Source organism: Muscardinus avellanarius, assembly GCF_963383645.1.
Source record: "Muscardinus avellanarius genome assembly, chromosome: 18".
Classification (NCBI taxonomy): domain Eukaryota; kingdom Metazoa; phylum Chordata; class Mammalia; order Rodentia; family Gliridae; genus Muscardinus; species Muscardinus avellanarius.
In genome coordinates, this window is record NC_137804.1 from 45,223,606 (window position 1) to 45,237,268 (window position 13,663).

The 13,663-nt window shown below is 40.9% G+C and overlaps 1 protein-coding gene across 1 annotated transcript; it reads left to right on the plus strand.

The window, feature by feature from the left end:
- Positions 1–8,023: 8,023 nt before the first annotated feature.
- Positions 8,024–8,938, plus strand: LOC308276673 (olfactory receptor 7E24-like; the record flags this gene model as incomplete). The annotated part of the gene is made up of 1 exon (XM_080715496.1): positions 8,024–8,938. The coding sequence occupies exon 1, from the start codon at positions 8,108–8,110 to the stop codon at positions 8,936–8,938; it is 831 nt and encodes a 276-aa protein (XP_080571622.1). The 5' UTR covers positions 8,024–8,107.
- Positions 8,939–13,663: the final 4,725 nt, after the last annotated feature.

Here is a 13,663-nt window from a genome sequence, read left to right on the forward strand (position 1 = left end):
TAATAACCAAATTGACCAGCATAGAGGCCAAGGAAGGAATCTTAAAAGCAGTAAGAACAAAAGGACAGGTGACATATAGAGGCAAAACAATAAGAATCACCCCAGACTATACAACCCAGGTCAGGAATGCTAGGAGAGACTGGTATGACGTGATTCAGACCCTGGAAGAACATAACTTCCAGCCCAAATTAATCTACCCAGCAAAACTACTATTCAAGATCAATGGGGAAGTCAAAGTCTTTCAGGATAAACAGAATCTCAAAAAATTCATGAATTCAAAGCCAACACTAGAGAAAATTCTTAAAGAAATAAATCATAAGGAAGAAAAAAGAAGCAGACTCCAGAATCAGAGAAGCGAGGAAGTTAATAAGTGGGCCATTTAAGTAAAGAAGAAAGATCACAACACCCAAGAGTAGACAGAACACAAAATGGCAGAAAACAAAAAGCATATTTCAATAATATCACTTAATGTCAAAGGACTTAACTCACCAATCAAAAGACATAGACTGGCAATGTGGATTAGGAAACATAATCCAAACATATGCTGTCTGCAAGAAACTCACCTCACAGCCAAAGACATTCACAGGTTGAAGGTGAAAGGATGGAAAAAGATATACCATGCCACCAGTGACCGAAAAAGAGCAGGGGTAGCAACCCTGATATCCAACAAAACAGACTTTAAAATAAAACACATCAAAAGAGACAAATCAGGGCACTTCCTTTTATTAAAAGGAACAATACACCAAGAAGATATAATGATAGTAAATATTTATGCCCCAAATGTGGGTGCAACCACATTCGTAAAACAAACCCTTCTGGACATAAGATCCCAAGTAGACCCAAATACAATAATTCTGGGAGACTTTAATACGCCTCTCACACCACTGGATCGATCTTCGAGGCAAAAGATGAGTAAAGATGCTCTAGAACTAAAGGAAACCATAAACCAAATGGACCTAATAGACGTTTTCAGAGTATTTCAACCAGGAACTACAGAATACACTTTCTTCTCAGCAGCCCATGGAACCTTCTCCAAAATAGATCACATCCTGGGACACAAAGAAAATACCAGCAAATTCAAAAAATGTAATATAATCCCATGCATCTTTTCAGACCACAATGGAATAAAAGTAGAAATCAACAACAGGAAACTCGAAAGAAAGTATTCAAATTCATGGAGAATGAATGATACACTACTAAATGACGAATGGGTAAGAGCAGAAATTAGGGAAGAAATAAAGAAATTTATGGAAACAAACGAAAACAGAGACACAACCCACCAAAACCTATGGGACACCATGAAGGCAGTACTAAGAGGAAAGTTTATCGCATTGAGTGCCCACATAAAAAGGATGGAGAACCACCAAGTAAAGAACCTAATGAAACAACTCAAGGATCTAGAAATTCTGCAACAATCCATTCCCAAAGCCAGCAGAAGACGAGAAATCATCAAAATTAGAGCAGAAATAAATGAAATAGAGAACAAAAAAACAATTCAAAGAATCAATAAAACAAAAAGTTGGTTCTTTGAAAAGATTAATAGAATTGATAAACCCCTGGCCAACCTAACCAAAAGAAAAAGAGAATCAACTCAAATTACCAAAATTAGAAATGAAAAAGGAGATATCACCACTGATAGTGAAGAAATTCAAAACATTATCAGAAACTACTTTAAAAATTTATACTCCAATAGATTTGAAAACCTGGATGAAATTGACAGATTTCTAAACACAGTTAACCTTCCTACACTCAACCAAGAGGACATAGCAAGCCTAAACCAACCAATAACAACCAAAGAAATAGAAACGGCAATAAAAATTCTTCCACCAAAGAAAAGCCCAGGCCCAGATGGGTTCCCAGCTGAATTCTACAAAACCTTCAGTGAACAACTAATACCAATACTTCATAACACGTTCCGGGAAATTGAAAGAGATGGAACTCTTCCAAATTCCTTCTATGAGGCCAGTATCACATTAATCCCCAAACCAAATAAAGATACCTCAAGAAAGGAAAACTACAGACCAATATCCTTAATGAACATAGATGCAAAAATTCTAAACAAAATACTAGCTATACGCATTCAAAACTATATCAAGAGAATAATTCATCACGACCAAGTCGGTTTCATCCCAGAAAAACAAGGCTGGTTCAACATACGCAAATCAATACATGTTATTCACCACATAAATAGAACCAAGAACAAAAACCACATCATCATAGCAATAGATGCTGAAAAAGCATTCGACAAAATCCAACACCCATTTATGTTAAAAACACTGCAAAAAATTGGGATAGAAGGAAAGTACTTCAACATCATCAAGGCAATATACTGCAAACCCAAAGCCAACATTATATTGAATGGGGAAAAACTGCAAGAATTTCCGCTACAGTCAGGAACAAGACAAGGATGCCCACTTTCACCTCTCCTTTTCAATATAGTCCTTGAGACTCTTGCTGCAGCAATCAGACAAGAGAAGGAAATCAAAGGAATCCACATAGGAAGAGAGGAAGTGAAATTATCCTTATTCGCAGATGACATGATCCTTTACCTGGAAGACCCAAAGAACTCAACCAAAAGACTTCTGGAGCTGATCGACAAATTCGGCAAAGTCGCAGGTTACAAAATCAACCTAAAGAAATCAGTGGCCTTTCTTTATGCCAACAACGAATCCACAATGAAGGAAACAAAAACAACAATTCCATTCACTATAACCTCAAAACCAATAAAATACCTAGGAATAAACCTAACCCAAGATGTAAAAGACCTCTACAACAAAAACTATAAAACATTAAAAAAAGAAATAGAAGAAGACCTTGGAAGATGGAAAGATCTCCCGTGCTCATGGATAGGCAGAATAAATATCATCAAAATGGCCATTCTGCCAAAACTGATCTATAGGTTCAATGCAATTCCCATTAAAATACCAGTGACATTCTTCAGAGACCTAGAAAAATCAATCATGAACTTCATATGGAGAAAGAAAAGACCTAGAATAGCCAAAGCAATTCTCAATAACAAGAAACACGCAGGAGGCATTACAATCCCAGACTTCAAACTATACTATAGAGCAATAGTAGTAAAAACAGCATGGTACTGGCACAAAAACAGATATACTGACCAGTGGATTAGAATAGAAGATACAGAAACAAACCCACACATCTTTAGTCAATTAATCTTTGACAAAGGGGCCAAACACATACGCTGGAGAAAAGACAGCCTTTTCAACAAGTGGTGCTGGGAGAACTGGCTAGCCATTTGTAAAAAGATGAAGCTAAACCCCTATATCTCACCTAACACAGGAATCAACTCAAGATGGATCAAAGACTTAGAAATTAGACCTGAGACGGTGAAGTTAGTAGAGGAGAACATAGGTTCAACACTACAACATATTGGCACAGGCAGTAACTTTCTCAACAAAACCTCCAAAGCTCAGGAAATTAAAGCAAGAATAAACAAGTGGGATAACATTAAACTAAAAAGTTTCTTCTCATCAAAGGAAACTATCAATAACCTAAAGAGGAAGCCTACAGAATGGGAAAGGATCTTTACCAGCCACCATTCTGATAGGGGGCTAATATCCAGAGTATACAAAGAGCTCAAAAGGCTCTACACCAACAAAACAAACAACCCAATCAAGAAATGGGCAAATGAACTAAATAGACACTTCACAAAAGAAGAGATACAAAGGGCTAATAGATACATGAAAAGATGTTCTTCATCACTGGCCATCAGGGAGATGCAAATCAAAACTACACTGAGATTCCATCTAACCCCAGTGAGAGTAGCAAGCATAAAGAAATCAAACAACAACAAATGCTGGCGAGGATGTGGGGAAAGAGGAACTCTTTTACACTGTTGGTGGGAGTGCAAACTAGTTCAGCCACTATGGAGATCTGTGTGGAGATTCCTAAGAAAGGTGGGAATAGATCCACCATATGATCCAGCTATACCACTCCTGGGTATCTTTCCAAAAGGGTTGAATTCAGAGAAATACAGCAACATATGCATACCTATGTTCATAGCAGCACAATTTGTAATAGCCAAAATATGGATCCAACCCAGATCACCATCAACAGATGAATGGATAGCAAAACTGTGGGAAATACACACAATGGAATTCTATTCAGCCATAAAGAAGAACAAAATTTTATCATTTGCAAGAAGATGGAAAGCCCTGGAAAGCATCATGTTAAGTGAGATCAGCCAAGCACAGAAGGAGAAGATACACATGTTTCCTCTAATATGCCCAAACTAGAAAACACAAAGGATACCAGTAGGACCCCAGATATTAGAGGGGAAATACTAGCTAAGTTTTAATGGAAAGATAGGAGAGGAGAAAGGCCGATCTTGATTAAGGAGCATCTTCACCTGAACATGTGTAAAATTATGAATAAGACATGGTTAACCTGGCCAACCATTGGTGGGGGGGGGGGAGAAAATGGGGGCGGGGGGAGAGGGCACCAAATATAGTGTAAATGTATACTATTTATGTTCAATAAAAAATTGTTAAAAAAATAAAATAAAATAAAAAAAAATAAAAATTAAAAAAAAAAAAAAAAAAAAAAAAAAAAAAAAAAAAAAAATAAAAAGCAGTGTAGACTTGTATTTATTAACAGGAAATTCCAAGGTACATTACTTACTTACTTACTTATTTTTTTGTGTGGCACTGGGAATTGAACCCAGGGGCATTCTACCTCCATGCTACACCCCCAGCCCCATTTTATTTTTTATTTTAAGACAGGGTCTCTCTAGGTTGCTGAGAGTCTTACTAATTGCGGAGGCTGTCCTTGAACCTGTGACCCTCTCGTCTCAGCCTCCCGACTATTGGGGTTACAGGCCTCCACCACCAGGCCTGGCTCAAGTACATTATTTAGAAGCCAAGTTTTAGAACAGTTTTGGCCAAAGCCCCTGTTTTTGCAATAAAAGTGCACAATAAAAGCCTGGAATCAGCTGGCTGTCATGGCACACACCTGCCATCCCAGTTTCCAGTTCTTTTTTAAAGTACAATTTAGAAACCACATGTTTCCGGCAAACAGAAGTGATTATTAGGTTAACAAGTGGTAACTGGAAGGTCAGTAGCTGATGGTTTGACACATGAGGTCAGGCTGTTCGCTATTCCTGAAATTGGGAAAGAGAATGTCAACAAAATAAAGATGATTTATTTTTCTAATTGTAACCCTGATTAGATAGATAGATAGATAGATAGATAGATAGATATATAGATAGATATCAGGGTTATATATATCAGGGTTATATACTATTTTGATGTATGTATATATATGTATGTATATATATATATATATATACATACATCAAAATAGTTAAACTATACAGAATGGCAGGAAAAAAGTATGCAAATCTCAGTGTCCAGAGATACCTGATGTCTTTACTCTGTTCCCTCATTCTTTTCCTTATTCCCTCGTGGTCTTCTAACACTATTCAGCTCAATGTTGCTAAAATCCATGAGAAGACCGGGGGTAGTTGTTCGTGTGTGATCTCAGCCCCTCTGAGGGCCTAGGAGGGAGGACAGAAAGTGGAAGGCCAGCCTGGGCAACTTACCAGACCTGGTCTCAAATAAAATAAAAACGTAGATCACTTTTGGTAGTATGGTCTTTTTTATTTTATTTTATTTTATTTTATTTTATTTTTTGGTACTGGGGATGGAACCCAGGGCATTCTACCTCTGAGCTACACCCCGGCCCTATTTTTTATTCTTTCTTTTTGAAACAGGGTCTCACTGAGTTGCAGAGGGCCTCACTCAGTAGCTGAGGCTGTCCGTAAGCTGCGAGCCTCCTGTCTCAGCCTCCCGAATGCTGGGATGACAAGCGTGCATCACCACGCCCGGCTTTGTATGGTCTTTTTGAACAGTATTTATTCTGCTGTCTAGGAACATGGGAAGTCTTTCCATCTTCTAAGATCTTTGATTTCTTTCTTTAGTGTTCTGTAATTTTCATTGTCGAGGTCTTTTATCTCCTTTATTAGATTAGTATTTTATTATTTTTTGAGGCTATTGTGAATGTGATAGTTTTCTGGTGTGGAAAATGACATTCACAGTGGAATTTTTTCTCATCCATAAAGAGGAACAAAATTATATAACTTGCAGGAAAATGGATGGAACCAGAGACTGTTTATGCTAACTGAGAGTAGCCAGTCTCCAAGAGAGAAGTGTTGTTATGTTTTCTCTCATATATGGAAGCTGGAGAAAAAATTGGGAAACCAAAGGGACTTCAGGTAAATAAGGAGAGAGACGAGAGCAGTGGAAGGCAGTTGAGGTGGGGAGATGGGAATGGAAAGAGGAGACTTGATGAATGACACAGTTGAAGTCATGCCATGCCCATACGTGAAGTTGTCAAAACAACCTCAGTGATATGTGCGGAAGGGGGGGAGGAGAGGGGTGAGATCTGGAAGAAAACGCCAATTGTTTTGCGTATGCATGTTTCTATCACTTGATGTAAAACAACAACACACCAATAAAAGGTATTAAAAATGGCCACGCATGCGCTGCAGTGTAGGGCACCTGCTCAACCTGTGTGAAGACCTAGCTTCAATCTTATAAAAAGGAGGTGTGTACAGGGAGAAGTAAGTTATGCAGAAAGCAATAATGAAGGAGTTTTAAAAAATGGGTCTTGTCACTTGCAGGGGCCAGCCTTGGCCAGTCCAGGGGTCTTGAAGGAGAGGTAGGGCCGGCGAAATTGAAGAATGAGAGACGCCGGGGTTAGTAGCAGGGGGAAGGCATCTCTGCCTCTACCCTAGAATGTACTTTATTTATGTACAAATCAGAAAAATTACAGCAAGCCATATCATATGAATTTTGTTTTTCGTTTAATTTTAAAAACCACATTACACATACATTGATTTTCATCTGGTTTTTCATTGACCTGAATTCCACGTAGCAGGCACACCTCGAAGCCACCTGTTTTTTCTGTATTTTATTAATTTGTAATTATTACTACTATACATCACACATAATAAACTTTAACTGAACTTATCCTACCCTCTATCTTAACTACTAAATATTAGACTTACTGTATCTACTTCTAAAATTAACTGCTAATTTTATCTGCTATTTTGACCACTAGGAATTCTATTAAGTTATTTTGACCCAACCACCAAACCCCCACTAAACTTATTCTATTTTTCTAGCACACAATAATACCTACACCTAATTTTCTATAATACCTATTAAGTTGTTTACCAAAAGAATTCTTTCATGCTTTAGTGACCAGGTACCAAGAAGGTTCCTGCCTGCCCAGCCCTCTGTAGGAACGGCAGAGTCCTGAAATCAGACTATTTTCCAGCAATATTAACTCTGTGTTTTCCAATGATCATTGGAAATTCCAATGATCATTGTACACTCCTGTACAGGGAAGTGGAGGATGGTTGGAGGTGGAAAAGTATTCTGATTAGTGCTAGCCCCCTCAGGGGAGATGCCACAGTCAACCCCCTAACGTATAAGCAACATATAGAGGGCCTTGCCCAGTAGGTATAATTTGCCTAAAGTTAACTTTCCCTTTCATGGCTAAAACCTTAAGTGAGTCAGGTGCTGTAAGCGGAGGAGCAAAGCCCTTTTCTACGTAGCTTCTTGAAAATTCTCCCATCGTCATATTCTTCTCGGTGCCGTTCCCAGCACGAATCTTAGGGCATTTTCCAGTCATACTCCCATCAATTTTCAGATTATTACAAAGCAGCAATCCTCGTTCTAAGAAATGTCCCAATTTCAGTAATATTACCATTATCATAACTAAAATCAAGAGGGATAATGGCTTCAGTTTTGCCCGAGTCTTCCAGCCCTGCGGAATTCTCTTCCCAGCTGCGACCCTGTCCACACAGCAGGAATGGCGCCGCCTCTGCCAGTCACTGTGACGAGATGTTGCTGAAAGTGTACGGAACTCAAGTCAGAATATTTTACACACGAATGGTTGAATTAGAATAACAGTGAAGTGCTGGACACCTTCTTACTTGTTTCCTCGTTTACCCTCCTTTCTGTGTCTAAGGTGTAAAAACAATACAGAAGCATTAAATTTAACAGGCATCTTAGAATTCCACCTCCTGAGCCTCTCAGAGGACCCAGAGCTGCAGCCCGTCCTCTCTGGACTCTTCCTCTACATGTACCTGGTCGCGGTGCTGGGGAACCTGCTCATCGTCCTGGCCATCGGCTCTGACCCCCGCCTCCACACCCCCATGTACTTCTTCCTCTGCAACCTGTCCTTGGCGGACATCGGCTTCATCTCCACCACGGTCCCCAAGATGATCGTGGACCTCCAGACGCACAGCGGAGCCATCTCCTACGCGGGCTGCCTGGCACAGATGTCTCTTTTTCTCGCTTTTGGATGCATGGATGACCTGCTTCTGACGGCGATGGCCTATGACCGGTTCGTGGCCATCTGTCACCCCCTGCACTACTCAGTGGTCATGAACCCCCGCCGCTGTGGCTCCTTGGTTTTGATGTCTCTTGCAGTCAGTCTTTTGGATTCCCAGCTGCACAATCTAATTACATTACAATTTACCAGCTTCAAGGACGTGGAAATTTCTAATTTCTTTTGTGACCCTTCTCAGGTCCTTCGTCTTTCCTGTTCTGACACCTTCAGCAATAATATAGTCATATATGTTGTTGGGGCCATATTAGGCTTTATTCCCATCTCAGGGATATTTTTCTCTTACTATAAAATCGTCTCCTCCATTCTGAGAGTCCCCTCCTCGGGTGGGAAGTACAAAGCCTTCTCCACCTGCGGGGCTCACCTGGCAGTCGTTTGCTTGTTTTATGGAACAGGTCTTGGAGCGTACCTTGGCTCAGCCGTCTCACATTCTCCCAGGAAGGGTGCGGTGGCCTCCGTCATGTACACAGTGGTCACCCCCATGCTGAACCCCTTCATCTACAGCCTGAGGAACAGGGACATTAAAAACACCCTCACGAGGCTTTATAGTAGATTAGTCTAATTTCATTCACATCTGTGATGTCCATTTCATACACAGTTTAGAAAAAGCGAAAGTATGACATCTAGGTCTGTAAACCCTGCCTCTTTGGTCACGTTATTTATGCAGTGAGTTTGCTTTTTACTCCTTATGACGTTTCATTTTGGGTTGGTGATTAGCAGGGTTGGGGAGAGTTATTAGTGAAGAGTTAAAAATGGATATAAGCTGCGTGCAGGGCGCATGCACGCCTGTAATCCCGGTATGTGGGAGACTGAAACAGAAGGATTCAGATTTGAGACCAGCTTCGGCAACTTAGCAAGACTCCATTTCAAAATAAAAATAAAAGTGGGCTGGGGGCATAGCTCAGAGGTAGAATGGTATAATGCCCCTAGTATGTATGTCTCTCTCTCTCTCTTTCACACACACACACACACACACACACACACACTATATAATCATCTATACAGACATATCTGTATCTACCTATATATCTATATCTACCTATTTATCTCTCTTTATCTACCTACCTATCTATATGAAATTTTAGTTTGGAAAAAGGAAGACTTTGTGGAGACAGCGCATGGTGATAGTTCTACAACATGAATGCAGTCCACGGCAGTGAACTTTATAATGGGTAAATTGGCAAGAATTCTAATGTATATTTAACACAACAGATAATGGAAGTAAAAATCAGATGGACTAATTTCTAGGTCTTTGATCCATTTCGAGTTGACTTTCATGCACCCATAAAGAAGAGAATTTTGTTATTTGTAGGAAATGGGTGGAACTAGAGACCATGATGCTAATGAGACCAGCCAGTCTCAAGAAAGTCAAGAGTTATCTGTTTTCTCTCATTCATGGAAATGAGAAAGAAAATAGAAATTCAGCTCAACTCCCCAGCACTCAAAATAAAAACATAAACAAAATTTAGCTTAACCTTTGTAAGGGTTTATGTCTCATAGAAATCTCATCCAGCCGAAAACAGGTCCTTCTACACCTTTTCTGAGCACTCCAAAAGGATTATTAAGGGGAAAAAAATTGGCACAAAGAGAAAGATGTAGGCAAACACTTAGATTCAAGCTGAGGCGCAGTTTAAGATTTACATCATCCTCAGGCTTAGAGGCGTCAGTACTGCTCTCACTCGTACGTGCCGGGGTGGGAGTGGGGTGGGACCTGAAGGGAAACACACCAGGACCCGTGTGCGTGCTCATTTGTAGGACTTTGAGCAATCTCAGCGTATGTACAGGAGGGGAGTGAGTGGGTTGGATCTGGGGGACACAGCACGTCCTGTGTGTATGTCTGTCCCTATTGCTCTGAGCCTCATTATGCTGTATAATTACAGTGCACCAATCAATGAATAGTGATTGATATGATGATGATGGTGGAAATAAAAATCAAAGAAACCTTAAGAAAAAAATCAATAAAGAAAAGAATAGTACCTATGAGTTTCTTCTTCAATAGGGAAGGGAAAAGGAGTCTGTGGACACTCATTTTCTCTTCAATTAATATTGTTAAGTCTAGAGTCTGTGGTAACATGCACAGAGTAATTATGAGCTTCTTGCACCACAATGTGAGTGTGATTAATGGTACTAAGTGTGCACTGAATGTAGTTCAAATGCTATATTTTCTCATTTATATTTTACCCAATGGAAATGAACATACAATGTAGATGAACTTTTAGAAAACTGTGGAGGTAAAATAAATGAGTGTTACATGTGACCTTCCTCTAAGTGGAGAAAGGGTCCAAACTTTGGTGGACACTCGTTTTCTTTTCTCTTTTCTCCACTAATATTAGAAAGTCCACAGAGATCAGGAGAACATGGCCAATTTGTCTAATGAGGAGCTTTGTGCATGAGCTCCTAATTAGAGCTTCCAAGAACCTCCTTGAGGTCCAAGGTCATATAACAGGCAATAGTCAGGTTTGCCTGCAGCTGATCAGCTGCATGGTTCTGGTCCAGTGATCACTGCAGCATTTTCTTCTCATGATTTTCTGCATCAAGAAGCTCCTATCTAATGCTGCACTGACCGGGATCCTGAGGACCAGAGTCCAGGTTTCTGCTGGCACTAGGCATGGGAGCGTCTTCAGATCTGCGCTCCTTAATTTTGGAGAAGCAGAGGAGCAGCACAGCCCTGTAAGTAGACAGGGGACCCCATGTGGACCACAGGCTTTTGGAAGTATTATTTGCTTGTTTGTATTGTTATTGGTGCATGAAAATTATACATCACAGACCTGTGCACGTCTCTTGGTGGTTTTCCCTCCACTTTCCACCTCCTCCTCCTCCTATTTAGGGTACCCAAGTGATTATTTCCTCATCATATAGGACAAATTGCTAGACCTGCAAAATAAAAAGGGGGGGAAGGGAGTGGGTGTGGTGTCTAAATTAACCTCTGGAGGCAGCCAAAGGGGGCTTCAGGAAGTCCTAGGAGCCATTGCTGACCACAAGCCCCATCGGAGGCCCACCTGCTATGTCAAAACTTCAGGGACATATCCCTGCCACAAGCCCAGCTACGTTAAAACAACATAATGCAAACCCTTCAGGTCCTCAACAGTCCCACACAAAGGCAACCCCAGGAGACGTGGGCTGCAGGCTCAGAGAAATGGGCCATGAAGACGGTGCCTCCTCCACCTCCAGCCGGCTGAGCGTCTCCACAAGGCTTACCACTCTCCCTCTAACCCTCATCCTTTGGAGGAAAGTCTGGTGATTACATCCAGGACCCACAACCCCAGATCTAATGCTTTCCTGTTGATCAAACCTGTTTGTATTGGACATTCCTTTCCAGCTGTTGCCACTGTTTGGGCATAGTCAATGGCCCCAGATGGGATGGTATTCTTACAACCGTTAAGGCTTCATGAACAGGCTGCCTTCACCAGGAGCAACTGAAGAGTCTGCCAGGGCTTCACTCTATAAAGTCCGAAGTCTTTTGGGGTCCACTGTCTAAGCAGCCAATGTTCAGAACAATGAAAGAGAGAGTTCCCTCCTCATCCTCCTTCAGACCTCCAGAATGAGGCCAGTGGAGTCAGCACATGCTGTTGCTGTTACAGTTTCTTTTCCCCTGGCCCTTGGAGACTTCTGGGAAGGAGGAAACTTAATGGGTGGTAGTTGGGGTCTCTGGCTGGGGTCCCCCCCCCACATGACCTGGAGGCCCGTTTGAGTTCCACCACACTCTTCCCGACCAGGTGAGGTCTCTGTCCCCTCCGCTTCTACTAACTCAAGACGTATCCATTTAAGATGTATTACTACAATACACCAATAAACATAAGTTAACTAGAAGAAAAAGAGTCCAGGGATGTTTTGTGTAGCATATATACACGTTTTTAATTTTTTATTAATTGGTCCATTATAATTATAGATCGTAATGGGTTACAGGATGGTGGAGGCATACATGCACACAGGACGCATTTTAGCATGTACATGTAATGGGGGCTTCCTTTCTCTTCTTTATTTTGTTGGTGTATGTAGTCATACTTCATGGCGGCATTTAGAGTGATAGAGGCAGACAGTCACAGAGCACGTGGGAGCCCTCCCCAGGTCCCACCACACTCTCTCCCTCCCCCTCCCCTTCCTGTACACTGCATTGCAATTGGCACTGAGAAATTTCTGTATGTGCACCATGTCTATTGAGGTGTCCTCCTTCCAGTCTCCTCAGCCCCTACTGCCCTCCTCCGTTAGGCCCCTCCTTCACTCCACTGTTTCTCCTCTGTTTTGGGGAGTTCCTCTTCTGTCCCAGTTTCTCCCTGGCTTCCACATATGAAGGAAAACATCTGACCTTTTCCTTTAGGTGGCTGGATAATCTCCCTTAGCATTCTAGTCTCCAGTTCATGGTGGGGTTTTACCAAGAAACTTGTATAAAATTAAACCCTTCAAAGGTGACTCCTACCACTTGTTACTGATAGGCGCAGTGTACACAAGTGACACATTTGTTGTCAGTGTTAAAGCCGATTATGTGCATTCAACAAATCATGTTTATCAAAATTTAAAGTCCACCGAAGAACAGGATATTTGCTTAAAATTCCATAACTTTAAAGGACAAACGTAAGTCCACAGAGGAAGAAAATGAGAAGACAAAATAATGATGATTCCATTCAAGATAACTGGTAGGCACCAATGGTTTCTGATTATGAACTATCAACCTTAGTTCACTTATCAAATAACACAGTTCTTGCATAATGTTTTATTGATTGATTGATTGATTGATTGATTGATTGATTTTTGTGGTGCGCAGATGGAACCCAGGGGCATTCAATCTCTGAGTTACACCCCCCAGCCCTATTTTTATTCTTTATTTTGAAACAAGGTCTCACTAAGTTGTGAAGGTGCTCATTACGTGAGATCCGAAAAAAGTAAGTAGCTGAGGCTGGCTGCCAACACAGAATCCTCCTGTTCTCAGCCTCCAATGTACTAGAATTACAAGTGTGTGCCACCATGCCCGGCTTGCATAATGTTTAAAATCTTGAAAGTGAGAAGAATTTGTATCAGCATCTTTTTTTTGAAGATTTAAAGAAGTTTATTAAAAAGATAGAAATACAGAAAATAGAAATACAGAAAATCATTACAGCCCCATGCCAAAATGGCATGAGGGGGGAGGGTGGCCCGGGCCAACTCACCACTCCCTCGAGGTTGGGTTTTTTTTTTATTTTTTTATTGGTGCATTATATTCAAACATCATATTGGGGTAAAAAACTTGTGTGTACAAACATGTACTCATCGCTGATTTAACCCCTACCCAATTCCCACCCCATTCCCTCCC